The sequence below is a fragment of the Callorhinchus milii genome, unplaced genomic scaffold (genome assembly GCF_018977255.1).
Source record: "Callorhinchus milii isolate IMCB2004 unplaced genomic scaffold, IMCB_Cmil_1.0 Scaffold19, whole genome shotgun sequence".
Taxonomy (NCBI): Eukaryota; Metazoa; Chordata; class Chondrichthyes; order Chimaeriformes; family Callorhinchidae; genus Callorhinchus; species Callorhinchus milii.
In genome coordinates this window covers 8,945,866-8,973,850 of record NW_024704760.1, presented here as the reverse complement: position 1 = coordinate 8,973,850, position 27,985 = coordinate 8,945,866, and the positions used below count along the sequence as shown (strand labels likewise).

The window sequence follows — 27,985 nt, the reverse complement described above, 5'->3', positions numbered from 1 at the left end:
GCAACAGGGGGACAGGGGGCTTTTATACCGCATTTTATACAGCAACACAGGGGATAGGGGAGAAAGTGGGCGTTTTTCTACTCTCACAAAACCTCACCATTCTTTGCCAACATGGGACAGTGATGGGCCTTTCTCCCCATCCCCCACCCCACTGCCAGGCCTCACATTGCCACCCCACACACTGCCAGCCCTCACACTGCCAGCCCACACACTGCCAGCCCTCACACTGCCAGCCCTACCTGCCCCCCCACAATACCAGCCCTGACACTGCCCGCCACCTCCACACACACACTACCCCCACCCCCACATACACTGGTCCCCCCCACACACTGTTGTCCCCACACACACACTGCCCCCCCACACACACTGCCCCCCCACTCCCTCCTCCCATACACACACTGCCCCCCCCCCACACACACTGTCCACCCCCACACAGTTCCACCCCCACAGTCCCCCACACACACACCTACTGCTCCCCATCCCACTTCCTTCTCTCCCACTGCCCCCCCACACTGCCAGCGCTCCCCCCTACCGCGGTGGATGGATGCTGAGATGATCTGGACAATAGTTGTTTGTGGGGTTTCTTTCCTCTTGTGACCCGGGTGAGGAGCCGGGGACATTGTGGTGGGGTCAGGGCGGCTCTGGGGGTGGGGCGGGTGGGTGCGGGTATATGGTTTGCAGAGCAGCTTGAGACAAACTATTTGGGAGCAGAGAGACCTAGGGAGGAGAAGGGGGATTGAATTGAACTATTTGTCGGGTGAAGTTGTGTGATTCCACTGCCACTACCAACTGTGCCTCTTGTGGTTAGTCTGAGAGGTCTATTCACATCTCTCACCCCCACCCCTGGCACCAGTTCTTCGGGTCTCCAGCTGGGCATATGAGCCATGATTGTCTGCAGTTCACATTCATGACACAGCCCGAGACAGAGATGCCCCGGAGACCATAAGGTCTTGAAACGTGGGAGGGGGTTGTGGAGGTGGAGGTTCATGTGGATATAGACACCGGCACGGACTGACAGGGCTTCCATGCTGCACAGCCTGTGTGTAATTCTGTATGAATGTTTTTAGATGACACAGAATTGTGAACAATTCTTCTCTTTGGCCTTAATAACCTGGACGAATCTTAAGGAAAACCCGCCTTCCAAATTAAGGCTGATTTTAAGGGATTTTTCACAATCCAAATGGATTTTCAGGTTCTTTGACCAGGAATGGCTGGTGCTCACACTGGTGGGCTCGGGGGGGTAGGGGTGGTGGGGTGGTGGGTGGGGGTGTCTCAGTGTGCCCGAGCAGTAACATTCCCCCTCCCCTCGTTTGTTTAATTCCCAAAAATGAACAACTGAATGTGTAACACTGTGAAATGTGATAATTAAACTGTCTGATGACACGAGTTGGTTCATTTATATATGATAATAATCATTGCATTTAATGCAGTGCCTTATCACGTTGTTGAAACATCTGAAAGGGCTTCACGGGCTGTACTGGAAAGTGGATAGACTGTATTTTGTAAGAAAAATGCGGCAGCCAGTTGCGCACAGCAATGTCCTACAAACAGCCATGGAGTGAGTGACCACTTTTATTTGGGGGATTGTTGGCCAGGACACCAGGAGAAACTCCCCGCTCTTTTCAAATATTGCTATGGGATCTTAAACTTCCGCCTGAACAGGCAGACAGGACCTTGGTTTGACATCTCATCCGAAGGACGGCAGCTCCGACGATGCAGTGATTCCCGCAGCACTGGAGTGGAGCGGCAGCTTGGACCATGTGATTCGAACTCCCGACGTGGGGCTTGAACTCACAACCTTCTGACTCAGAGGCGAGACTGCGCCAGACTGACACGTATAAAGTGTTTAGGGGAGGGCAAAACAAGGGGGAAGGGGACAGGAATATATGTAAATAAATGGCTGGAGGTAAGTAAGCCCGGAGCTGAGAGTCAGCGGGGAATTAAGAAACCCACAGGCATCAGTAAAATACTCTCTTTATTGACTTTTATACCGAATAAATGACAGGAATCCTCGGGTGAGCTTAAGGTAAACAACGACTTTCTCTGCCAACAAATGACCAAACGCCACACACATACGATCAGTGACAGACACACACACACTCACACAGTCAGTGACAGTCACACACACACACACGCAGTCAATGACAGTCACACACACACACACACAGACATACACACACAGACACACAGTCAGTGACAGTCACACACAAGGAGTCAGTCAGTCAGTCAGGCAGTCGGATGGTCAGTGTCTCAAATGTTAACACTGCTATGAGCTGCTCAAACACTCTGGAATCAGCTGCAATATGAATTCAGTGATTTTTACCAAGTGAAGCCAACCCTGAGGGGCCGCCTGGGCAAAGGCAGGGGAAGCGGAGCAGGGAAGACCCAAAGTGCAATCATTCAGGATTTAAAAGGGGCAAAAATTAAACGTCAGCTTGTGTTTATAAAATGAAAGTCTAGAATCTCAGGAGAACCAAGAGGTCACGATCGTTGTTGGAAGATTACAAAACAAGTGTAATTGGGGGTGGGTTACACAGGGCACCTCACTGTTGGGATTGCAGAGACAGACACACGTGAGTCTCGGAACGGCATCAAACATCCGCAGCAGCGGCTCGTGTGCAGGAGGCAGTGACCCAGAGAGCGGCCACAGGCTTCCGAGAGTGAGCGAGACTGCACTGTCTGGAGGGTAAAATAACAAGCCTTAAGCTCGCCTCCATTGGGTAAACTACACCATCATCTGCACCGGCCGCCCTCCCCAGCCAGGGCCTGAATAGCTTCACAATTCACGTGCACCTTGATTTTGTTTTTCATTGGCTCTGTATAGCAGCACTGACATACAATCACACACGCACACGCACACACACGCACCTACATACCCCCACGGTAGGCATCACACTATGCGCACACTACCACACGTGACATTGCTCACACATCCGCCACATGCGTGACACTCCACACGCCCATGCCACACACTGTGGCACTAAACACGGCCATACACACCAGACTACAGTACACATGCAGGACACACACATGCCACACACAAACGCTACCTGCGTACGTACGTGCCACAGACAAATTACACATACAAGCAACACTACACACACATGCAATACTATGTGTCAGCACCACACACACACACACACACACACGCACACACACATACACACCGGAGCCTGTACGCAGTTAACATAGCCTGCATTCCCCAGACAGGGTAATCTACAGTTCACATTAACAGGTCCCACATCAGGCAGCCTGACGTGGAGTGAACTCAACACGTCGACAGAGGTTCGGTCACAGAGGAAAGTCAGCTCACACTCACCCACATCACACGACCACAACATGATCGGTCATATTACATCATCATATATATATATATAAGGTTCCAGCACTGATGATACAACAGCAACGGGTTTTGCGCCTGACACGTTTGGGGTGGAAGTGAATGCGAGGAATGCACATCAACATCTAAAGCACGGCACGGCTCACGGCACAGTCACGGCACGCTCACGGCTGCACAACGATGGCCGTCGGTCGGTCGGTCGGTCGGTCGTTTGGCCTGGCGTCATGGATGCCGGCTGGCCGGCTCGCTCCTCTCCGGCTCGGCCACACGTGGCGACGCTGAAGCCTGTGGGACGGTGCGGAGAGGCCGAGGGAGGTCGCAGTTCCACGCTGACGGTAACACAAGCGCGGAGCCTCCCAGGCGCATGGCCAGCCCCCTCGCGCCCCCCCCCACCCCCCGCCCCACACACCCCACCTCCCGTTACAGCACAGCCACACCCCACAGGGCGTGCAGCAACATCCATCAGCCTGAAACCTGCTCACGGTTCAGTCTTTTTGACCAATTACTTGAATTGTTTGGCCTTCTGTCTTTATTTTAATTATATAATTATATATTCTTTACATGATTGGGGGTATAAAATACTCTTGCGGTACATTTGTCAGCTGCGGGTCTTTTTGCACACAGACTACAGCCGAGGCGAGAGCTAAGGGCCCGGGGTTGCTCCCCCCCCCCCAGCAACGCTCGAGGCCAGGGTTTAACGGTTAAAAGGAAAACTACAGAACCTCGGCTTACCTACGTCAGACCGACCTGAAAGACTGGTCCACGGAAGGACGGTTAGCGGCATACACACACACACACACACACACACACACACACACGCGTGTGCCCATAGCAACCCCTCTCCCTCTCCCCCACTGCAGGTCCCCACACCCCTCACCGCACCAGAGCATGGCTGCGGATTTAAGCGAGTGACGGGCACTACAGCAATGCAAGTTGTTGTTGTTGTTGTTTTTGTTGATGGCGATGTTGTTGTGGGATCGGGCCCTGGATAAGCACAGGCGTGACCCGTGTGCAAACACACATGTGCAGCATCTTAGCTCAGATGTTTTGTAAAATGACTGTTGGGTCTAAATTACGGAATGTGTGTGTTGGGGTCGGGGAGGCGGGGGATTGTTTCTGGGAGTTGGAAATCTATCACCAGAGAGTGAGAGGAGGGGGAGAGTGAGTGAGAGGAGGGGGAGAGTGAGTGAGGGGAGGGGGAGAGTGAGTGAGAGGAGGGGGAGAGTGAGTGAGAGAAGGGGGAGAGTGAGTGAGAGGAGGGAGAGAGTGAGTGAGAGAAGGGGGAGAGTGAGTGAGAGAAGGGGGAGAGTGAGTGAGAGGAGGGGGAGAGTGAGTGAGAGGAGGGGGAGAGTGAGTGAGAGGAGGGAGAGAGTGAGTGAGAGAAGGGAGAGAGTGAGTGAGAGAAGGGGGAGAGTGAGTGAGAGGAGGGAGAGAGTGAGTGAGAGAAGGGGGAGAGTGAGTGAGAGAAGGGGGAGAGTGAGTGAGAGGAGGGGGAGAGTGAGTGAGAGGAGGGGGAGAGTGAGTGAGAGGAGCGGGAGAGTGAGTGAGAGGAGGGGGAGCAAGCTTAGTCCATGTTCTCTAGTTGGGCTCTGATCTACACGACTCTCTGGCTGGTTTGAGTCGCTGGGAGACCAGCCAGTGCCAGTCGTGGTGCTCTGGCCTCTGAGGGTGCGGAGGAAACGGGGGGAAATTCTAAATACTGGTGAGATGGGGTTGTGCGCTAACACTGAGCCCCGCGGGGGGATTGGGTTGTGGGGGCGGGGGATGGGGGGGTGGGGGGTAGGTTCTGTCTAGCTCAGGGTGAGCCACGAGCTGTACAAATGACAAAGCACACCAGGCGAGCAACAGAAAATACTAAATGAAAGTGAATTTTGTTGAGTTACTTTACGAACGGAAAACACAAGATCTAGAACATGTCTATATGTACACAGCTGCAGGGACGGCTCGGGAGGGGCAGTGTCTACACACTCTCCACATAGTTGGCGGGATACAGGCCCAGCTGCCCACTCTCCAACTGCCCCTTGCACCAGCCCTGCTCATCCTCGTCCTCCATCTTGATCAGGAAGTCACCTGTAGGAGCCGTCAGAGCACAGTGGTCAAACTTGTGCTCCAGTCACTGCCCATCACACCAGCTCATTCCCGGTCACTCGCCCTCACACCAGCTCATTCCCGGTCACTCGCCCTCACACCAGCTCATTCCCAGTCACTCGCCCTCACACCAGCTCATTCCCAGTCACTCGCCCTCACACCAGCTCATTCCCGGTCACTCGCCCTCACACCAGCTCATTCCAGTCACTCGCCCTCACACCAGCTCATTCCCGGTCACTCGCCCATCACACCAGCTCATTCCCAGTCACTGCCCTCACACCAGCTCATTCCCAGTCACTGCCCTCACACCAGCTCATTCCCAGTCACTGCCCATCACACCAGCTCATTCCCGGTCACTCGCCCTCACACCAGCTCATTCCCGGTCACTCGCCCTCACACCAGCTCATTCCCAGTCACTCGCCCTCACACCAGCTCATTCCCAGTCACTCGCCCTCACACCAGCTCATTCCCGGTCACTCGCCCTCACACCAGCTCATTCCAGTCACTCGCCCTCACACCAGCTCATTCCCGGTCACTCGCCCATCACACCAGCTCATTCCCAGTCACTGCCCTCACACCAGCTCATTCCCAGTCACTGCCCTCACACCAGCTCATTCCCAGTCACTGCCCATCACACCAGCTCATTTCCAGTCACTCGCCCTCACACCAGCTCATTCCCAGTCACTCGCCCTCACACCAGCTCATTCCCAAGTCACTCGCCCTCACACAGCCCCATTTCCAGTCACTCCCCGACTCACACAGGCCCATTCCCAGTCACTGCCCAGTACACCACCTCATTCCCAGTTATTGCCCATCACACCAGCCCATTCCCAGTCACTCTCAGTTGTTACTGAGTGACAACACTGAGGAAGTGACAAGGGCAGGTAAACAGGATTGTAGTCACCAGATCAGATCAGAGCAGGTGTCTGGTGGTTACTGTGCCAATGTGACAGCAGCAGGAGCTGAACAATTCACTGGTGAATCTTAGAGACGAGTTCAGCAAAGACCCCAAACAAGCGGGGATTTGCTGACGATTCTGTAAGGCTGAAAGTGAGCTCTGCTCTCTGCCCTTTATGGCTTCCTCTGGAACTTCCCACCCACCCACCCACCTTCAAATTCTGCCTCAAGACCTTCCTTTTTGATGGTGCTTAGGGCCACCTTCCCCCCCCCTCCCTCTCCTCGTGGCTCAGGGTCAGACTCCGTCAGTGTCAAGTGCTCTGGGATGCCACCCCAGGTGAAGGGAGTGATGTAAGTGCAAGTTGTTGTTGTCGTCGCCTTCTCACCTGCTCGGAAGCTCAGCTCGTCCTGCTCCTGGCCTTCGTAATCGTACAGCGCGCGGACCCGGACCCCCGGCCCGTGGGCGGGCGACGCTTCCTCGTCAAATGGGTTGTTGCCCCCGTTGGCGTTCGTGGCCGGGTTATTGGTTTCGTCATCGGACCATTCGGCGGAGTAAGCCTGGTTCTTGTCATAGCTGCTCACACTGCGGCGCAGAGAGGCAACACAGGCTGGTCAGTGAGGGGCTGGGAACCTGCACAGCAACGCTACTCAGTTTCACTCTCTACTCCGCTGAGCCGTCAGTCAATCAGTCAGTCTCACTTTCTCCTCCGCTGAGCCGTCAGTCAGTCTCACTCTCTCCTCCGCTGAGCCATCTGTCAGTCAGTCAGTCCAATAGTATCCGAGAGAGAGCAGCGTACAGTACAGGCAGAGAGGGGCACAGCTACCGTGTTAGTGTAAGCCAGCAAACAGCACGACTGCACTTCCCAGAGAACAGTTTCCCTTTCACAGCGGATTCACACATCTGAGTCAATCGGCCAGTGACCTCACTCACATCACTCACGGCTGCAGTGGATGCTGCTGTCACAGGGGCCTAATTTGCGAGCTTTGCAATAGAACAGCACGTGTTGCTGGCGCCTCAGTGACAGAGAGAGCTCCAGAGGCGTGAGATGTCAGTGTGGCAGAGCTCCGAATCCCAGCACACTGGCAGCCCCCCGGCCCCAAGCAGACGGTTAGTGGCTCGCGGTGAGACGCATTGAGACACAGTGAATGTTAGCGAAAAACCCAGAGAGTAAAGGATTCTTTCACCAACGTTTTGGGTTCTTCTCTCTGCACCTCCTTCATATCCTCGGTCATTTCGTCCGCAAAAGGGTTAGATCTGGAACCTTTCCCATTAGGAGCGGAACTTTTCCCAATAGGAGCGGTCCTTTTTCCATTATTCTGGCTGACATTACGGCTGTTCGGGAAACGGGGGGGGGGGAAAAAGGACAGCTGGGTTTTTAAAGGCAGCCCTAGCAAACGGTGGGCTGAGAATCGTCAAACCTCATGCCATCCATCACATGGGACACACGTAACTCAAGACTGAGCCTGAAGGAACTTTATGAGGACAAACAAGAATAACCATTCTATGTGTGTTGGCATCTCCGATGTAGCTGCTCGTTCCTCACTCCCTCTGCCCCATCATCAATAGCTGAGCTTTCAGCCTCTCCCAAAGTCCCTTCCCTTTCAAAACCAGACTTCTATTGGAGCTTCCCTGAGGCTGTGTCTGTCAACATCCCCTATGTTAGCCTGGCGCTCTTGCCTCTTAAGCCAGAAGGATATGAGTTCAAGGCCCATGTCAGAACTTTGAGCTCATACAGTCTAGGCTGACAATCCAGTGCAGTGGTGGGGGAGCGCTGCAGTGTTGGAGGTTCCGTCCTTCAGATGAGACGTTTAATCGAGATCCCGTCTGACTGGTCAAGCGGACATTCAAGATTCCACGGCACTATTAGAAAAGAGAAGGGATTTTCTCCCGCTGTCCTGGTCTCACCCCCTCTTTAAACGTCTTTAAGTCCAGGCTTAAAACCCACCTCTACAATCGCGCCTACGAAAGGGTGACCGTACATCCCCGATTCCCGGGGACAGTCCCGATATTGTGTCCCTTAAGCTAAATTTGCCCCGTCTTGAGTTCACCAACAAACTGAACAAGAACAATAACATTGTAAAGCAAGTACACTCATCAGAGAATTACAGCCATTAATCCCACACGCTTCTCCAGTAACTGCCAGCATCAGGGATTGTGGTGACTTCATTTTTTTTTGCGCGTGTCCCCGGGTTTGGTTTACAAAATACAGTCTCCCTCCTGCTTGACCACCTTCCCCTCGCCTGTTTGATGTCCACCCCTGACCCTGTGCAGCTCTCAGACGTCACACCATGTGACAGCGCTGTGTAAATGCAAACTGGTGTTGGCCATTAATGGTCAATTTTCTTGAGCTCCTTTTGCAGATGTCCCTACAAAATATTAACCCCTTCTTGCCAAGTATATTTACCTGCCCCGGTCTGCAGTTGGTGTCATGTGCTCTCCTCCCGGCGAGATGTTCGTCAGAGTCACTCCTTCATTCGGTTTTTTTACTTTCTCCCTTTTAGTGATGGTGTGAGTCATGTCTGGAGAATATTCCTGTTCCCGAAACAGGGACAATTTAGGTAAATCACCAGCAGAACCACTCAAGGCAGCCCGAATCAACGACTAACAGTTTGTCAGCCTGGCTCAGTCACTTGCACTCTCATCTTTGGGTCAGAAGGTTCTGGGTCAAGTCCTTGAGCGCATACAGTCCAGGCTGGCACTCCACCGCAGTGCTGGCGGGGGACGCTGCATTGTCAGAGGTGCTGTCCGTCAGATGAGACGTTAAACTGAGGTCCTGTCTATGCCTGATCAGGTGGCCATTCAAGATCCCACGGCGCACTAGTCAAAAAGAGACGGGAGTTTCCCTCTCCCAGAGACCAAGGCCAACGCAATCACCCAGATAAAACTGATCATTCACTTCACGGCTGTTTGAGGGATGTTGTTGTGTGCAAATCAGCCGTCGCATATGGGTATAAAATACACAATCACTGCGCAAACGGAAAGCTTTATGAAGGGTTGAAAACAATGAAGTTATGTCAAACACCACAACCAAGGCCTCTGGTGTACGAGAGCGGATTGTGTAACGCTTACCGGGATCCCGGCACACACTCTGGACACCATACACGACGAGGAAATGTTACCTCAAACTGGGGCCAGTTCATGGGCATCCCTGGCCCCTGGGTGTTGCTGAACCACTTCAGATCTTCCTGTGCATCCGCCATACGGATCGCCTGCTCCAGGTCCTGGTAAATGATGGCGTAACTACAAAAGGAAACATCCCAACCACAATGTTTTACCGCTCGCTCCAATATTCTCCAACTCTGTCAATTACTTTGCATGTGGCACCATCACAAGAGGGCTTCAGAAGGCCCTTTGGTCAGTGAAGGGTTGCATCTGAGCTGGGGATTGGAATCAAGAGGCCACCCTTCCACCCATCCCTACCCTCCACCCATCTTGACTCCAGCCCCCAGCTTGGAGGCAAGCCCTTAGCTGTCTCAAGACCCTTCTCTTCGATCACTCCTTCAGTCACCATCCTACCCCCATCCTCCCTGCCTTCCACCCTTCATGATCCCAACCCCCAGCTTGGGTCCAAATCTCTGACTGTTCAGTGCCTTCCAACGTGAAAGGCGCTGTATAAATGTCATTTGTTGTTTGGCCCATTTGATATCATCCTTCAGGGCGTCAGCCTGGCTCAGTCACTCACCCTCTTGCCTCTGAAACAATGGCTTGTATGCTCAAACCCCACCTTTGGGGCTTTGAGCTCAGTCTAGGCTGACACTGGAGTGCAGTGCTGGATGGAGCACTGCATTGTCAGAGGTGCCGTCCTTCAGATGAAATTAAAAACGAGTTTCTGTCTTCAGGTGGACATTAACGATCCACGGCACTACACTTAAAGAGAAGGGAGTATCTCTCTCTCCCATGGCTACACATGTGTATAAACAGGTCAGCGTTGGGTAACGGGCGGCCAGTATATTCTGATAGCAGAGCATCAGCATCTAAACAACAAAATCCAGTGTCGGCAAATTGGGACAAGGAGCTGGAGAGCAAGTACAACTCTCTGAGCTCCGTCTGGACTTTTGTCAGGTTCAGTTTGCAATTCCCAAATGAATTCTGAGTCGGGAAGCAGATTTGACTGACCTGTTGTTTTCGGTGAGGTTCAGGTGCCGTTTGATGTCCTGCAGCACCTCCCGGAAGAAGATCAGCCGCTTCTCCTCGAACTGCTGGCACTGCTCAAACACCTGCTCCATGTTCTCCATGTACTGTGGCGTGCATTTGCCCAGCTCGTCCAAACCCTTCTCGTACTTCTCTTTCGCCTGCACAGGCACGGAGTGAAATTAGTGCCTGGAGCTCAGCAACACCCTGGCAGGACCAACACCCACACAATTCACAAGCAACTTCATTCAATAAACAGCACATTCCTCAAATCCTCTCCCCGTGATGTGTTTCTCCTGTGCAACAACAACAACTTGCATTTATATGGCGTCCTTCACTTCCCGCGGGGCAGTGTCTCAGAGTGCTAAGTGCAGTGCTGAGGGAGAGCTGTGCTGTTGGACGGTGCCGTCTTTTGGGTTTGACACGATTGGGCCAAATGGCCCATCTTCTACAGATGAGACACTAAACTGAGGTCTCGTCTGTACCTGGCCAGGTTAAAGCCCCATGGCACAAATCAACAACAACAAGATTTTTTTGTATAGCGCCTTTCTCGTTGGGAGGACCTCCCAAGTCACTGGAACCAGTGTACAACATTTCAGACCCGAGCTGGGATCAGTGGGGGAGAAGGGAGGGGAGAGGAAGGGGGTTAACTGATGGCATGGTCGAAGAGGAGGATTTTGAGGTGGGACTTGAAGGAGGCTTAGGAGGGGCGAGGCAGAGTGATTGGGGGATGGAATTCCAGAAGTTGGGGGCAGAGTGGCTGAAGGCTCTCCCGCTAATGGTGGGGCGGGTGGGTCGGGGGTGGTGGAGCAGGCCGGAGCCGGCAGAGCGGAAGGAGCGGGCGGGTTGGTAGGGGTTTAGGAGGTCACAGAGGTAGGGTGGGGCGAGGCCATGGAGGGCTTTGTGGTGAGGACCAGGATCTTGAACTGGATCATCTGAAGGATAGGGAGCCAATGGAGTCGGGCGAGAATGGGGAGATGAGGGTCACGAAGTTTGGTGCAGGAGAGGACACCGGCTGCAGAGTTCTGGATTATCTGCAGCCTGTGGAGAAAATTCAAAAAGAGAAGGGAATTTCTCCTGGTGTCCAGGCCAACAATGCCTCAGGTAAAATTACAAATTTATTTCATGGCTGTTTGTGTGACACTGCTGTGTGCAAATTGACTGAATAATTACATCTTATCCTCCAGGGTGGAGGTGGAGGGGAGGGTGGTGGAAGTAAGCGGGGTCTCCTTGGGGCTGAACTGGCTCCAAGGTGACATGTTTGGCAATGTAATGTCGGAATCAAGTAAGCCCTCTATGATGGTCTCTAATCCGAATCCTGAGCCAAGCTCGTCTGCCGTACAGGGCGCTGCTGATGACAGCACAGCCCAGCCTGCCTCATTGGCAGGACTTGGATGGACAGACTAGTCACTGGGGGCAGGGAATCCTGTTAATCCTGCAAGTGCTCTGAGATGTGTGAAGAGCGCTATATAAATGCAAATTGATGTTGTTGTTGCAAGCCAAAGCCATATCGTAGGGTGGTCCTACTTGGAAAAGTAGCGGGAAAGCTTGCCAGACAGTGATCCCAACGGCAAGCGATGCAGATTTAGTTGGTTAAACTCTAGCAGTTACCCCAACGCCCACTCTGGGATTCCCAAGGCTTGGCTCTTGCCAACCTACGCCTGATACTTTCCAAAATTAAGTAAGCAGGATGCGTCTCCCTGGGGAGAGTGTGAGCATTCCGCTCCGATAAATACCTCTGGAATTTCTACGTCTAAGTTTCCATTTATATCAAATTCAAGGATTAATGAATTGATTTACTCTCAGTGCCAGATCCAGGAAGACTCGTCTGTTTTGAGTTTTCACTTATTTGCAGTAAGTGCGTGGAATTCTCAGCTTGGTTTGGATACTCTTAAGCATGGTGATGGGTTTCCGTATGTGTCAAGACAACAGCAACAACAACAACAAGATTCCATTTATAGAGCGCCTTTCACGTCGGGAGGACATCCCAAGGCGCTGGACAGTTGGGTCAGGACCCGAGCAGGGGGGAAATGGTCAGGGTGAGGGGAGGGAAGAGAGGGAGCGAGCGAGGAGGGGGTAGAGAGTCGAGAGGGGAGCTGAAGGCACAGTAAAAGAGAAAGGTCTTGAGACTGGCCTTGAAGGAGGAAAGGGAGGAGGCGGCGAAGGCACTGGGGGATGGAGTTCCAGAGCCTGGGGGCTGAGAGGCTGAAGGCCCGGCCACCGATGGTAGGGCGGTTGGGGCGGGGGATGTGGAGCAGACCGGAGCCAGAGGAACGGAGGGTACGGGCAGGTAGGTAGGGGGATAGTAGGTTGGAGAGGTAGGAGGGAGCGAGGCCGTGAATGGCCTTGTAGGTGAGGATCTTGAATTCGACACCCGGCTGACCACAAAAATGCAGTTAATGATTTTACCAGTAGAGGGCAATAATTGGGCAAAAGAGAAATATCAAAAGGCAACACGCAGCTGTGCAGGTGCCAATTCTAATCTGAACCACAAAGGCAGTGATTCCTCTTGACTTCTTTGTGATACACTGACAGAAGACGCTAAGAAAAGGCAAGTCCTTTCTCTCAGAACAAGAACAAGGGATTTAAAAGTCAACCAAAGCCATAAACCCCTGTCAGTGGCTGTGATCGTCCCACCTCAGTCCCTGGTGCTACTCTCCGCTGCTCGATACATCTGATCTCAGTTATTGGCAATGTCAGCCCATTAACAGAGGGTAACTCGCACTGCATTGCACTCACTGAGAAAGACCCAGTGAGCCCCAGGCAAGGTGACTGATGTGGACGTGCTATTGTTCTGGAGCAGCTGATGGGAACGCTGCCGTGGTTGAATGTTTAAATCGAGCAGGAGGTGGTTACGTGGATAGGCACAGAGTGTACAACATTTGACACAGGATTGAGAAAGTAAACCCAGATCAATCCTTTCGGATGCAAAAAGACAGCAGAACAAGAGGATCATTAACACCTCTTTAACCCATCATCTCCTTTGTCTTCCTTGCCCTGCATCCCCCCTCTCTGTTAGCCCTTAAAAGCCTCTCCCTCCCAACATAATAATAATCACGTCGGGAGGACGTCCCAAAGTGCTTTACAGAATACACTGTAAAGTGAAGTGACTGTATATTTGTGGGCTAACGCGGCAGCCAATTGGGCACAGCAATGTCCCACAAACAGTCGTAGATTGAAAATGACCAATTTATTATTGTTTTTGGTTTTGGAGGGATTATTATTAGGCTCTGTGTGGAGTAAGGAAACTTGCCCAAGGTTTCGCCCTCTGCCTGGAATTGAACTCAGGTCTCTCACTTGCAAAGCGAGTGCTCTAACCACTGAGCTACAGGACTCCACAACATGACCCAGTTCTGACGAAGGGTCATGGACCAAAACGTTGACTCCCTTTCCTTTCTCCATAGATGCTGCCTGACCTGCTGAGTGTTCCCAGCGACTTCTGTTTTTGTTTCAGAACAAGAGGATACAGGTTTAGAGGTGCAAAGGGAATTTGTGGACAGACACCAGGAAGTTTAAGAAACGGTAGGGGTGGGACTTCTTGAGGGTTGAGATTAGATTTGCTGAATTTTTTTTTACAAATCTGATCCAATCTTGTAATGAGGAGTGTCTTCTCCCTCACAGACCTGGGCCGAGCAGAAGATGTGGGAGAGTTTTGCTCCTCGCAATAAGAAACGTCACATCCATGCTTTGTGCTGAGTTAATGGGCCAATTGTTTTTGCTTCTTTGGTAGTTTTTTTACGCTGACGCCTGACAATTGTCTCAGACACAAACCAAAACCACACAGAACACGGTCAACCGAGGGAAAGGAATTTCCTGCATCTGTAAAGGTAAATCTGTAAATATACAGAAACACGAGATAAACATAAGAACTTGCTCGGCAAAAGAAGGCCAGTTTGACTTCCATCATCCTGTCAGTCGCATGACGTGTCATGTCCCAAACTATACACTGTATCCCAAAATATTGTTTCCCAACAGGAATCTATCTATTTTGTTCTTGAAAGAATTGACACTTTCTGCTTCCTCCGTCTCCCGAGGGAGCCTGTTCCATAGGTTTACTGCTCGCTCACTGAAGTAGTATTTCCGCAGATTTTGTTCTGAATTTATCCCCACTTCAATCACAGGCCGTGTCCTCTGATTCTACTGTTCTGGACAGGATAAAACAGCTTATCATGGTCTACATTATCTGGTCCCTTTAGAATCTTAAAGACGGTAGTCATATCACCTAGAATCATAGAATTATACAGCACAGAAGGAGGCAATTTGGAAAAAGAGCTATCCAAATCAATCCCATTTCCCCGCTCTCAACCCCTTTAAGATTGTACCATCTAGTTGACATTGCCTCTCCTCATTCTTCCTCCTAAAATGCATCACTTCGCATTTCTCTACATTAAACTTCATCTGCCACATGTCTGCCCATTTTACCATTCTGTCTATATCAACCTCTCATCCTTCTCTTCTCCAGTATGAACATGCCGAGTTTATCTAATCGCTCCTCGTAGTCCAATCACTCTATCCCCTCAATCATTTGGGTTGCTCGCCTCTGTATCCTCTCAATCGCTGTAATATCCTTTTTGTACTGCGGTGGGTGCCCGGAACGGCACACAGTATTCCAAGAGCAGTCTCACCAGTGATTTAGGAAGTGGCAGGATTACCCCACTATTTTGGCTCAATGTTGCACTTTTAATACAACCCAGCATCCGGTTGTGATAACTTCAATTTATTGTCAATCAGGACCCCCAGGTCCTTTTCGTTTTCCGTACAGATTACTTTCTTACCATTTAAATAACAGTCCCTGCTGGATTTTTTGTCCCCATGTGAAGCACTTTGCATTCCTCTACATTGAATTTCATCTGCCATCAATCTGCCCAATTCCCAAGTATGTTCAATTCATCCTGTAACCCATCCTGTTCACCTTTGCAGTCATCTGCATTAATTTTGTGCCATTTGCAAATTTGACTGTGCTTGTGACTCCCAGGTTCATCATTTATGAAGATATTAAATAAAAGAAGTCCCCCAACAGACCCAGCAGAGGTTAGCGGTGTGAGCTCTGAACCTGATGTGATTGATGTAGAATGACACCCCGTTTGTCAAACGGACAGAGGCTTCTTCTGATGAATTACAGTTACAGCAGCTTTGCTAGAGATTCACAGTGTGATCAGTATTCCCAAAGACTACTGCTTCCTGTTGTGCCAGTACCACACACTGAATTCGCATCATTCTTCACACAACCAATGGATACAGCCTGGACCCGGGTTCCTTCATTTCCATATAAAATGAATACAAATGACAACAGTCACACGCTCCCCGTGCTTGAAATAAGGAGGCAGGCTCTGCTTTCATCCCAAAATACCGCTCCTTATAATTTCCTTCTGCTTTGTTTCCCGAGTGAAAGGTAGTCGGTACAGAGAGCAGACATTCCCCCAGTGAGTTTCGCTGCAGGCTGCTTCAGTTATTTGTATTGGTTTCTCGGGATCTGAAGGTTGTGGGCTCGACTACACGTCGGGGACTTTGAGCTCATAGTCCAGGCTGATGCTCCATTGTAGTGCTGGGGGAGCACTGTATTGTCAGAGGTGCCGTCCTTCAGATAAGATGGTAAACCGAGGTCCCGTCTGTCTGTTCAGGTGGACGTTAAAGATCTGATGGCGCTATTTGAAAAGAGAGGGAGTTTCTCTCTCCTGGTGTCCTGGGCTGTGAGTGGGACATTGCTGCATGCAAATTGGCTTTTGCTTTTGCCTACAAACCACACAGCCACTACACTGACAATAATTCCCTGTGCTGCCCTGTGACACAGAGACGTGCTAAGACGATGCATCAAATGCAGATTATTATTATATTTCTTTCTAAATGGGTCGAGGTGTGGCTTCACTTAAACGGAGCCTCCTTCACCAGCTTGGCAGCCTGTCCATCACTCTGCCGTCCTCTGTCTGTCACAACACCACATAGAGAGCGACTGGGTTAGCACTAAAATAACCCCCATCCTCTCACACACGCACAATACACACGTATAAAACAGAGATAGAGAGAGAGAGAGAGAGAGAGAGAGGGGAGGGGTGTTGGCAGAGGACCTTCAGGCCTCAGTACCGTGGGCTGCAGTGAGTGGGATCTTTCTCACCTTCTGCACTTCCTGTTTGCACTTATCCACCTTGTCCTGCAGTTTCTTCTGTTGGTCTGCAGTGACAGACTGGTCGGCCTTGCTGTTCGTCTCTCGTGTGATTGCCATTTTTTCCTCTTTACAGGCCAGGTGATAAGCCTTCTTCGCCACCTCCATCTACATGAAGCAGGAGTTACCTTAGACGTTAGTGATTCAGGAAATCAGCATCAACAACAATAACAACAAATTACATTTGTACAGCACCTTTCACGTCGAGAGGATGTCCCAAGGCCTTGGACAGTCAGGGATTTGGACCAAGCAAAGGGAGGGGGTTGAGGTAAGGGAGGGTAGGAGGGTGCCAAATGCACGGTCCAAGAGGAGGATCTAGAGACGTGCCTTGAAGGAAGCAAGGGAGAGAGCAAGGTGAAGGGAATGTGAGATTTTGGGACAGAATGGGACGGGATGGGCAGGGGACATGGAGCAGGCCGGAGCCTGCTGAATGGAGGCAGCAGACAGGTTGATATGGGGTCAGCAGGTCACAGAGGTAGGGAGGAGCAAGGCCGCAGAGAGTTTTGAAGGCAAGGACAAGGATTTTGAACTCTATCTTCTGGAGGATGGGGAGCCAGTGGAGCCGGGAGAGGGTGGGAGTGATAGGGTCACGGAACCTGGTGCGGGAGAAGGCACGAGATTCAGAGTTCTGAATGATCTGCAGCTTGTGGAAGGAAGGGTTGGGAAGGCCAACAAGCAAGGAGTTGGAGTAGTCCAGCCCAGATGTAATAACTGCGTGAATGAGGGTTTTGGCGAGCTGAGGGAAGAGGCAATGACGGAGCCGGGCGATGTTGCGGAGATGAGGGAAGGCAGAGCGGGACATGGCACGGATATGGGGTAGAAAGTATACTTGAGGGTGAAACAACATGCCAAGGTTCCGGACTGGCTCAGTGAGGTGGAGTGTGCATCCATGGATGGTGATGCTACCACTTCCTGAGGTATGGAGGTGCTGATGGGAGCCAATCAAGAGAGCCTCGTTCTTGCTGACGTTCAACTGTAGAATGTTAGCTCTCATCTGTCAGGACAGCAGTGGTCCTGGAGTCGAGAGTGGAAGCAGAGAGGTAGAGTTGGGTGTCATCCTCATACATGTGGAAGTTGACCCCATGTCTGCAGATGATGTCACCAAGGAGGAACATGTAGATATTGAAGAGGAGGGGAACAAGGTCAGAGCCCTGAGGAACACCGCACAAAATGGCGTGGGGGCCGGAGGAAAAGCCATATATAATGATCAATATTATGATCAACCACCTGCCCTAGACCCATTCCCCTACAATCCTCTGAGCTTCAGAGGCTCCCGAAGGGAAAACATTTCTCCTAAATTCTTGTGCCTCTCTTATCTCTGTGTCCTCTTGTCACTGGCTGCCCGGCCAGTGGAGATAGCTTCTCCCTGTCAAACCCTCATCACCGTATCCACTTCTATTAGGTCCCCTTTCATCATCTTAGCTCTAACCTCTCCTCATAACTAATCCTGTAATGATGGAGTTCGGTAAGGTATTGGTTAGAGCGCTCGCCTCACAAACGAGAAGACCTGGGTTTGATTCTCTGTCGGAGTGAAACCTTAGGTAAGTTTCCTCACTCTACCCTCCTCTGTTTACTTAGCACGATGTAGGAACCCGAGATATCAAATGCAAAGATTATTATTATCCCTGCGATTACTTTGACAAACCTCCTCTGCCTCCGTCCAAGGCCTTAACATCCTTCCTGAAGTGAGGCTCAGAACTGAACCCAGTCTCCAGCAGCAGCCTCATCAATGATTGTACAAAATTATTATTGCTTTGCTTTTGTACTCTGTTCCTCTATGTATGAACGCCACAATAACATAAGCTTTTTCACAGCACTTTCCACATCCACGTCGACCCCTACCACTCTAAATCCCCTCTCTCTCTCCCCTCCCCCTCACCACTCCGGCCACCACTCTTATAGACCAGCTCTTTACCTCCTTCAGTTTTTTCGCCCAGGGTTTCTGTGCCTTGCGAAATCCGTCCTCGGCCTCCTTGGTCTCTTTGAAGCCTCCTATCATCTGCTTGTGATACATGTCTTTTTGCCAGTTCTTCACTTTCTCAAAGTCGTCAGTGACCAGCCCATTCCTCACGTCCTGGTGCAGCTCACTGACTCTGTCCGCTTCGGTCATCATGGTCATCCAGGCTCTCTGTAACGTGCCGTACTGGGGCCCTGGCAACAACAGTGACACACACTCTACAGCATGCAAATAGGCCATTCGGGCCAACTGGTTTGTGCTGGTGTTTATACCCACCCACTCCTGGGTGTCTTTAAGACTCCAGTTAAGAAGAACAATGTTACAGAAAAACATAGGAAGATGTTTTGCATTTTTATAGCACTTTATCACACAAGATCATTTCACGCAGTACCTCATGGAGAATCACAGTCAAGTGTGGTGACTGTATTTGTACGCAAACATAAAGCTAATCTACCTCGACAAGATCGCACAAACAACCAAGACATAAATGATCTCATTTTAATGGGGGGAAGAAGGGTCTCCTTGGAGCTGAGCTGAGTTCCAAGATGACTCACTAGACTAAGGTATATTGGAATCGAGCCAGTCCTCTGTGACGGTCTCTAGTCCGGTTAGTGAGCTAGGTGGGTCAACAGTACTCCAGGGCACTGCTGATGACAGCACAACCCAGCCCGGCTCATCGGCAGGACTTAAAGCAGTTTGCCTACAAAACACAGTCACAACACTTTACAGTGAATCCTATGAAGAGTTTGGAGACGTCCTCCTGATGTGAAAGGCAATAAAGGAAATGTTTGACATAATGAACAAGTCCAAACAATGAACAATGAAAAGCTGGAAGATTGGCATAGATTCACATCAACCATACCCACAGGACAATTTCTGGTGGGTTTATTTGTGTATGAAGCAGGTTCACTTCATGGTTTATTGATTTGAGAAATGCTCAGGGTTTTGATAGGGTTGCTTTTGGGGAAGGGTTGACAAAAAGTGGGGAAGAAGGGAGCGGGGGAAAGAGGAGAGAAGAGTAAAAGACTCTTCTTTGCCGTGTGTTGCCCAGGCTCGCTCTGTATTGACAGCCTTGATGTGAAATCCCCATTGGTTGACAATTAAAATATAATTAACACACAAGAAGCAAGTTAAGTCAACAAATGCAGAGAATTGTTATCTCAGGCTCCTGTCCCTCCCCCGGTGTGCAGCGAGGAGATTCTGGTTTGACAAATTGGACAGGACTGGTTTACCCTGCACACTGGCCTTGCGAAGTGACCTACCTTTCTCAATGAGCTGTTTCCACCTCTTCGACCAGTCAGTCAGCTGCTGGGAGTAAGCCTTCTCAATCTTGGCTCGCTCGTTGATGCAGCTCATTAGATCATTACACAACCTGTGCCCATCATCAATCCGCTTGACTGAACGCTTGTAGTTCCCCACCTGCAGCAGAGAGACAGACAGAGCAAATCTTCAGCAATGCCCAGCACACTGCAAATCCTCTCCTTGAGGCTTAGACCCTCGGCGGCCGAGCTTTCCGTCACTTTGCCCTCCCCCACTTTGGAACTCTCTCCCAAATCTTCCATCTCGCACCCTCGACTCCGCTTTCAAAAGCCATCTTTGACTGGACCTTTTGCCACCTTGCTCCTCCCCACCCCCATACTCCCCCCGGCACAGGCTCCCACTCCACCTCTATTATGAGCTACGAGGAGATGGTTTGCCACGTGCAGGTGTGTATAAGAACAAGTTGTCGTCACACTCAGCTCTGTTTAAAGCAGCATTCACTGGAAACACCACACAACAACAACAACAAGAAGATTGCATTTATAGAGCGCCTTTCACGTCGGGAGGACGTCCTAAGGCGCTGGACAGTTGGGTCGGGACCCGAGCAGAGGGGATATGGTCAGGGTGAGGGGAGGAAAGGGAGGGAGCGAGGAGAGGGTAGAGAGTCGAGAGGGGAGCTTCACGGTTGAAGAGAAACAGACGGTTGTTATCTACACATGAGCAGGGTGTTCGGTGGAGCACTCATCTGCCCACACCAGGAGAACCCTGACTCCAACTAGCCATTACTCTAATGCAAAAAAATACTTCCTCGTTTTTGTCCTAAATCCACCATCTATCCCTCACCCCGCATTGTGCAGTCCTGGCAAATCTGAAAGCAATGCTCTGAGAATATATTCTGTGGCCTATTTAGCAATGTGTATTCATTCCTGTTCCAAGACGTCTCTTTTCAGAGCAAAGAGCCCTAATTTATCTCCTTTCCCGTAGTTCGAGCTCGAACACGGGATCACCCCTGTCACTCTGGTGTGTGTGTTGCCTCTCGGTCTGGGAAAATCAATGCTGAGTCAAGACCGGGGAACAATTTATGCAAACATGTCCTGTGTGGGTGTGACTGTGTGCCGTGGCCATTTGCGGCCAGCGTGATGAGGGACGAGTGACAGCAACAGGAAATCGGCCATAGCTGACCTGGCAGCAGAACACAGGCTGGGCATTTGGGGTTCAATCTGATTCATGGTTTGAATTTGCACTAAAGTCCTCAAAAGATTACAAGTAACATGAGATAGTGATGGAGATAAACTCACACCATCTGCCCAGCTTCCGGCTAAACACACACTTGGGTTTGTTCACTTTTATTTAAATAAAAGTGAACACAAGACCCTCATTCATGCATTCATCATATCCAGGCTCGATTACGCAACTCTCTGCTTGTTGGCCTTCCCAACTCGTCCCTCCAAAAGCTCGATGACTCTATCACCCCCATCCTCGCTCGACTCCACTAGCTCTCCAGGCGGGAGTTGACATGCACGAGGGTTTCGGCTGCATTTGGGGTAAGGTACGGTCGGAGGCAGGTAATGTGGCAGAGGTGGAAGAAGGCGGTCCTGGTCAGGACTGCCTTCTGTAAACACACATACACACACAAAGATACACAAGTATACACACATATCCACATAGATACAAACACACACACAGACACACGTAGACACACACAGATATACACCCACACAGACACATGCACGCACACACAGATATACACAGGGCACAGCGCAGAGCGTGTGAGAGGCAGGTCTGAAGACAGTCAAAACCTCACAAGATAACTTTTAACCAGTTGAAATAAGAGATGAAAGTCTTTATCTTTAATTCATTGCTAATGTTGGTTTCCTTCCTCTAGAGACAGTGTCAAATACCCGATCGCGTGGATTCTCTTTTTAAACCCACAGTGAGGTACTAGCGAGAGGTGTGAGGCACAGTGAGGAGCATCAGCTGCTGTCTCACTCACTGCATTCAAACTGTGCAGACAATCCACCCGCAGTCACCTTCAGCCAGAACTCTCGAGGGCGATCGATAGTGTAATAGGAAACCCTTTGAAGTTCATCAAACAATATCCGAGGCTTAATACTGACACTAATTGATCACAAGATGGTCTGGATGAAGAAGGCCCTTCAACCCATCTGATTTCCTCCCTCCAGAACACTTCAAACTCCCCCCCACCCCATCACAGCATCAAGCTGCTCTTTAAATGAGTTCCAGTGTCCTGGCCTCAACCACGCTTTCTGGTAACCTGAGCCTGCCATTGATTACCCTCAGGGTAAAGCAAAACTTCCTGGTGTCTGTCCTGAAATTGTCCTTTACACCTCTAAACCTGTGTCCTGTTGTTCTACTGTCTTACTGTATCCTGGGCAGCCCCTTATGTCACAGTGACCAGAGCCGTGTGCAGTGTTCAAGGTGTGGCCTGACCAGAGCAACGTACAGCCTGACAATGACGTCTGGGGATCTGAACTCCACTGATTTAGCTCCGAGCCCAGCATCCTGTTTGCCTTGTTTATTGCTGCCTCACACTGTTTTGACACAGTGAGCGACAGGTCAACTAACACCACGAGATCTCTTTCTGCTTCCCCCTTGGCAAGCGCTATCCCAATGGAGGATTGTGATTCCTATTCCTGGATCCTATATGTAGTACCTTGTGTTGATCAGTATTAAACTTCATTTGCCAGTTATCAGCCCATGTGCACACCCAATGGATACACAAGAAAACATGGCCTCCAGCCCTGCTCCTGTGTCATCAGGTGACCGCTGATATTACTTCCGGCACGACCTGGCTGACGTCCGGTGACAAACCTGTGCGAACAGGCCACTGACAGACATTATCCACAGCAACGTGGTCAGTGGGAGGGTCCTGCCTTGGCACAACTCCAGCGAATCTATTCCTGCATCTCATCTGTTCCTAACCTTGGTAGAAAGTAACTGCAAAATGGCACAACATTCTCCCTGTAAGCATATCAGCCACCTCCACACACGAGCACAGCACTGATCTGTCTTGAAACTGTCCTTTAAAACTCTGAACCCATGTCCCTCCCATGTCCATATGCTCAGACCTCCGTATCAGATGAAAAACCTGGGATTATAAATCTATAAAAAAAACACCCAGATTCAAATTCCTAAACTATAGCTCACTGCCAATCCAGATTTCCAAAGACATCATGAATCATAAAAGGACGGAGCTTCATTTGATATTATTAGCCCCACGAGATTTCATTTCTGTCTTCTCATCTCTTCAATTACATTTACAATTATCAGTTAGACTACCTCAAAGTGTCTACTGTTGCTCGCTGCCCTGGTAGGCAAACTTGAGGAAGATACAAGTGAAAGGGAATAGAGACAAGCAACAGCCATGAAGGTATTTCTATGTCAACTAAACATTGCCGATGAGAAAAGTGCAGTCCATATAGTCAACTGTACAAAGTTACAATTCGTTGCCACATAACCCACAAACTCAAATCTTAACAAAAGGTACAAATGGGTCTTTTCAGCTACAGCGAAACAACTGAGGTCAGTTTAGAAGTCAGTGGCCAAGTGCACTATTGTAATTATAATAATAATTCCGGCCTTTGATACAAACCCTTTTACTCTGTTAAAACACCTCAAAGTTTTCACAGGATTTACTGTAAAGAAGTGGTAGCCAACTTGTGGCCCACAGGTAGTCAAGAAGCCCAACCCCATACCCCCCACTCCTCACCTCCCCACAAAGAACATTTGCACCAGTCTGTTCCATCTGTACTCTGTTTTCAGTTTTCTCTTAATTGAATATTTCTTAATTTCTATCATAAATCAAGAAATATTCAATCTTGAACATTTATTTTGTTGGCCGATCAACAAGGTTGGCCACCACTGGGTCAAAGTGTGTGTTTTGTATTCAAAATTGAACCTAATTCTCCAACGGAGCTCTCACTTTGTGGAAATGTGGACAGTGTAGCTACACGCACTTGCTTTTTGGGGGGGGAAGTGAGTGAATGGAATGGATGTATTTAAACAGGGCTGGAGAGTGTTCCTCGTGGCAGAGAAGACACCTCTCCCCGCACTGAGGTCAGTCAGTCAGACTCCTGGCCATCACGGAGCAGCATTCACCAGTTCCAGGGCAACCTGGCCATGAGGCCTGAGGCCAAAGGTCATACACTCCATTACAAACAGGGATGCTAAAAAAAAAGGCCTCCAGCCCTGCTCCTGGGTCATCAGGTCACTGCCGACATAACTTCCAGGGTGGCCTGAGGGCTAAGAGCAGATCACTTCTGCCTGAGGACGTCCTCTTGATGTGAAAGGTGCTATATATATGTAACTTGTCGTTGTTGAGAGAAACAAACTCATCTGAAGCAAAGCTTTGGCACCCAATTACTCCATCGTTTGTTATGCAGTGAGCGCGACACAAGACCTTTCCGAATGCTGCAGGTTCCATTAATCCACGTCTTACTGCTTAAATGGGAAAAATCTACACAGGCGTCAGTTGCCTGGCAACGCGGGACAGGCCCAAGTATTCTTTTTACAGGAGCTCCGATTTCCCTCCTGCTTCACACACTGATCAAGCGCTGTATTCAGGTGGAGCCAAGGGCACGGAGCCCAGACTGGCGATGAAGAATGTGTTCTCTTGCCTTCCTGCCCTCATAACATCCAAGTCAAGGACATGTATATACAGGAACTCAGTCAGACAGATGCAAACATCCTCTGACTGAGCAGCCCAATAGGATACAGGGCATGTCTCTGCTCAGTGAGTATCTCTCCTGAGTGAGTGTCTCTGCTCAGTGCTGGGCAATGAGCATTGGCAGCACGTGGCCAGGCTAGGGGCACAGACACTGCGGAAGGACCCTCAGGCCCAGCCTCTCCTGCTGGCCTCGTGTGACTTTAACCTTACCCAACGGAGCCTTCTACTCAACGAGACCGGCCAGCAACGTGGCCACAGACTGACACTTATTGCAGTCGCTAGAAATCCCCTGAGATGCTCCAAACCTATTTCACGAGGGATTCCCAGTCCACGAGGAACCTGGATTTCTTCACTCTTATCCCAGATCCTCAGCGTTCAAACCGCCCTGAATCCATTGAATGTTCAAACCACCCTGAATCCAGCTGGTCCACTGTCCTGCACCTTACAGACCAATCCATAACTGTTTGTGGGACATTGCTGTGCGCAACTGGCTGCTGCATTTTGCCCATAAAATATACAACTCACTTTACAGTATATTCTATAAGTGCTTTGAGGCGTCTCGAAGAAGTGATAAGGCGCTATATCAAATGCAAGGATTATTACAGTCTTGTACGGTGTTCCTCTGGGCTCTGTCCTCAGTCCCCTCCTCTTCAACCTCTATATGCTCCCCCTTGGTGACATCATCCGCAGACATGTGGTCAACTTCCACATGTATGTGGATAACACCAATTCTATCTCTCTGCCTGCACCATTGAATCCAGAACCACTAATGTCCTGACAGATTGCCTGTCTGACATCAATTCCTGGACGAGAGCCAACTTTCTACAGCTGAATGTCAGCAAGACCGAGGCCCTCCTGATTGGCTAGAGCCAGCGCCTCAGCGCCTCAGGCACTGGCAGCATCAGCATCTACGGATGCACATTCCACCTCACCAAGCCAGTCAGGAACCTGGGCATCTTGTTCGACCCTCAACTGTCCTTTATCCTCCATGCTATGACCCACTCTGCCTTCCCCCACCTCCGCAACATTGCCCGACTCTGCCACTGCCTCAACCCTCAGGCCGCCGAAACCCTCATACACGGATCCCTCACCTCAAGGCTCGACTACAGAAATTCCTTCTTGTCAGCCTCCCCAACTCCTCCATAGGCTGCAGATCATCCAGAACTCTGCAGCTCATGTCCTCTCCCATACCAAGCTCTGTGACCCCATAACCCCCACCATCGCCCGGCTCCACTGGTTCCCCAACCCTCAGAGGATAGAATTCAAAATCCTTGTCCTCACTTTCATGGCTCTCCACAGCCTTGCCCCCTCCGACATCCCTATCAACCTATCCGCTCCCTCCATTCAGCAGGCTCCGGCCTATTCCAGGTCTCCCGCCCAACCCACCCTACCGTTGGTGGTCAGGCCTTCAGCTTCTCTGCCCCCACTCTTTGGAACTCCATCCCACAATCCCTTCACCTGCTCCCTCCCTTTCCTCCTTCAAGACACGACTCAGAACCCTCCTTTTCAACCATGCCTTCAGCCGCCCTCCTGCCTCTTTGCCTTCCCTCATCCCGAGCCTGGCACTCCATTCTTGGGTCCTGATCCCAGACCATTCAGTTCCTTGAAACCTTCTATCAACGCGAAAGAAATGTAATTTTGTTGTTGTATTTTATTTTATCAACCAGGCAGGTGTCTGCTGTAGGGATGGTGACATTTTGTTTCTAGTTAAAGCCTGGAGTAAGCAGTCAGAGACGTGTGCAGAATTCCGTCCCGTTTTAGTACACTCACTTCCATAGTTAATTCTATTCAAGTAACCAGCTCACTGGCTGGCCCAGCGTTTACTTTGAGAACACTGCATCAATTCTAAATTTATAAAAAAATAAATCTAGCACCTGGCCCATAAACAAGACAAGTCCTAATTACAGCCTCCAGATTCCCCGCCCGGCCTGCCCTTTCCAGGAATCTTCACATTCAAAGGTTAGTTACAATCACAGACATTGCACATACACAGGGAAGCCAAAACTAGCTGTTTGGATCATGAAAGTAAACATTTACTGTATGAAACCAAATTGTATGGACGAGAGGATAATAATAATAATCCTTGCATTTGATATAGCGTCTTATCACATCTGCAAAACATCTCAAAGCGCTTCACAAAATATACTGTAGAGTGAATTGACTGTATATTGACTGTATAATTGACCGAGCATCAAACGCAATATCTCAGCTAGGGTGAGTAACACTGTGCTAGACCTAGCGTGAAAACCTAGCGTTCCTCTCTCTATTTGCTCTCTAAAACTCGCCTCCGCTAAATCATCATTCTACTCCCAAGACAATCTTGGAGGCTAAGGACAACCCAGGCTCCGCTTCTCCATCAAGAACCAGCTCCTTCGTCCACCCTGTCACGCCTCGTCCATCCTCATCTCAAATACCACTAGTGGCAGGCGGGCCTTCTGCTACTCTGCTCCCACCCTCTGGAACTTCATCCCGCAGTCCCTCCACCTCATCCCATCCTTTGGTTCCTTCAAGACCCATCTCAAGACCCTCCTCTTCAACCGTGCTTTCGATCATCCTGCTTCCCCCCCTGCCTCCCACCCTCCCCGATCCCGACCCCCAGCTCGGATCCGAAACTCTGTATGTCCAGCACCTTGGGACGTTCTCCTGACGCGAAAGACGCTAAACACGTAATTTTGTTGTTGTTATTGTTCTTGTAAAACCTTCTCTGGGAAAAGTGTGGACATATGACATGCCCGCTCCAGCATCTTAGCGCTCCGAGACCTTAACTGCAAATTATTGTTGTTGTTTAGATCACGTCCGATCTACAACTTAATCCCATTTCTGCTCTTTATAATAAAATCTCCGGTCACCCGCAATTCCCGCCTTTGGCCACCCCCTTCCCCTCGCCTCCCTTCTCCCCCCCTGACCCCAGCTATACATTGTCCAGGCTTTGGGACATCCTCCCGACGGGAAAGGCGCGATACAAATGTAATCTTGTTGTTGTTGTTGGCAGCTTTGGTTCAGATTTTGAAAACGCTTGTATTTTGAACCCAGGCACAAAGCACGATTTCAGATCAAACCTTCAAACAATGCAGCGAGGATCACAATGACCTGCTCACAACACAGCATAAAACACAGCAAATATAAATTCAGAACGATTGTTTTCTCCATTGTGAATGTCAGTGACTGGACCCTGGCCTCATTAGGCCCCTTCACTCCAATAGCACATTCACAATACAAGGGTTACAAGCCCACCAAGTCTGGATTCACTCCATTTAGCAGTGCGTCCTAAATTTGTCCTACATTTGTCCTAAATTTGGCAACTCTTTAAACACAGCTTTAATTTCGAAGTCAGTCACTGACGTGAAAAGTTGTAAGAGACGACAGAAAACCAGCTTCAAAGTTAAGACTGAATTCAAGAATTTGCCACGTTCTGGATGCTCTGTAACTCTACATTAATAGAGTAAATCACCAGTCCTCACCAG

General features: G+C 50.1%; 1 protein-coding gene across 6 annotated transcripts in view; it reads right to left on the bottom strand.

Annotated features, from left to right (window-relative positions):
- Positions 1-5,209: 5,209 nt before the first annotated feature.
- Positions 5,210-27,985, bottom strand: part of pacsin1b (protein kinase C and casein kinase substrate in neurons 1b) — a 67,444-nt gene continuing 44,668 nt past the window's right edge. For 5 of the 6 annotated variants that reach the window (XM_042342112.1, XM_042342114.1, XM_042342111.1 and 2 more), the window contains 9 exons: positions 19,837-19,993; positions 18,533-18,768; positions 16,570-16,725; positions 10,443-10,618; positions 9,446-9,566; positions 8,731-8,858; positions 7,515-7,658; positions 6,712-6,908; positions 5,210-5,410 (listed from right to left, as the gene is read on the bottom strand). In XM_042342112.1, coding sequence (XP_042198046.1) covers positions 5,301-5,410; positions 6,712-6,908; positions 7,515-7,658; positions 8,731-8,858; positions 9,446-9,566; positions 10,443-10,618; positions 16,570-16,725; positions 18,533-18,768; positions 19,837-19,993 — 1,425 coding nt within the window. In that variant the 3' untranslated portion in view covers positions 5,210-5,300. The remainder of the gene's footprint in view (positions 5,411-6,711; positions 6,909-7,514; positions 7,659-8,730; positions 8,859-9,445; positions 9,567-10,442; positions 10,619-16,569; positions 16,726-18,532; positions 18,769-19,836; positions 19,994-27,985) is intronic. The other variant, XM_042342115.1, reaches the window with a different exon arrangement.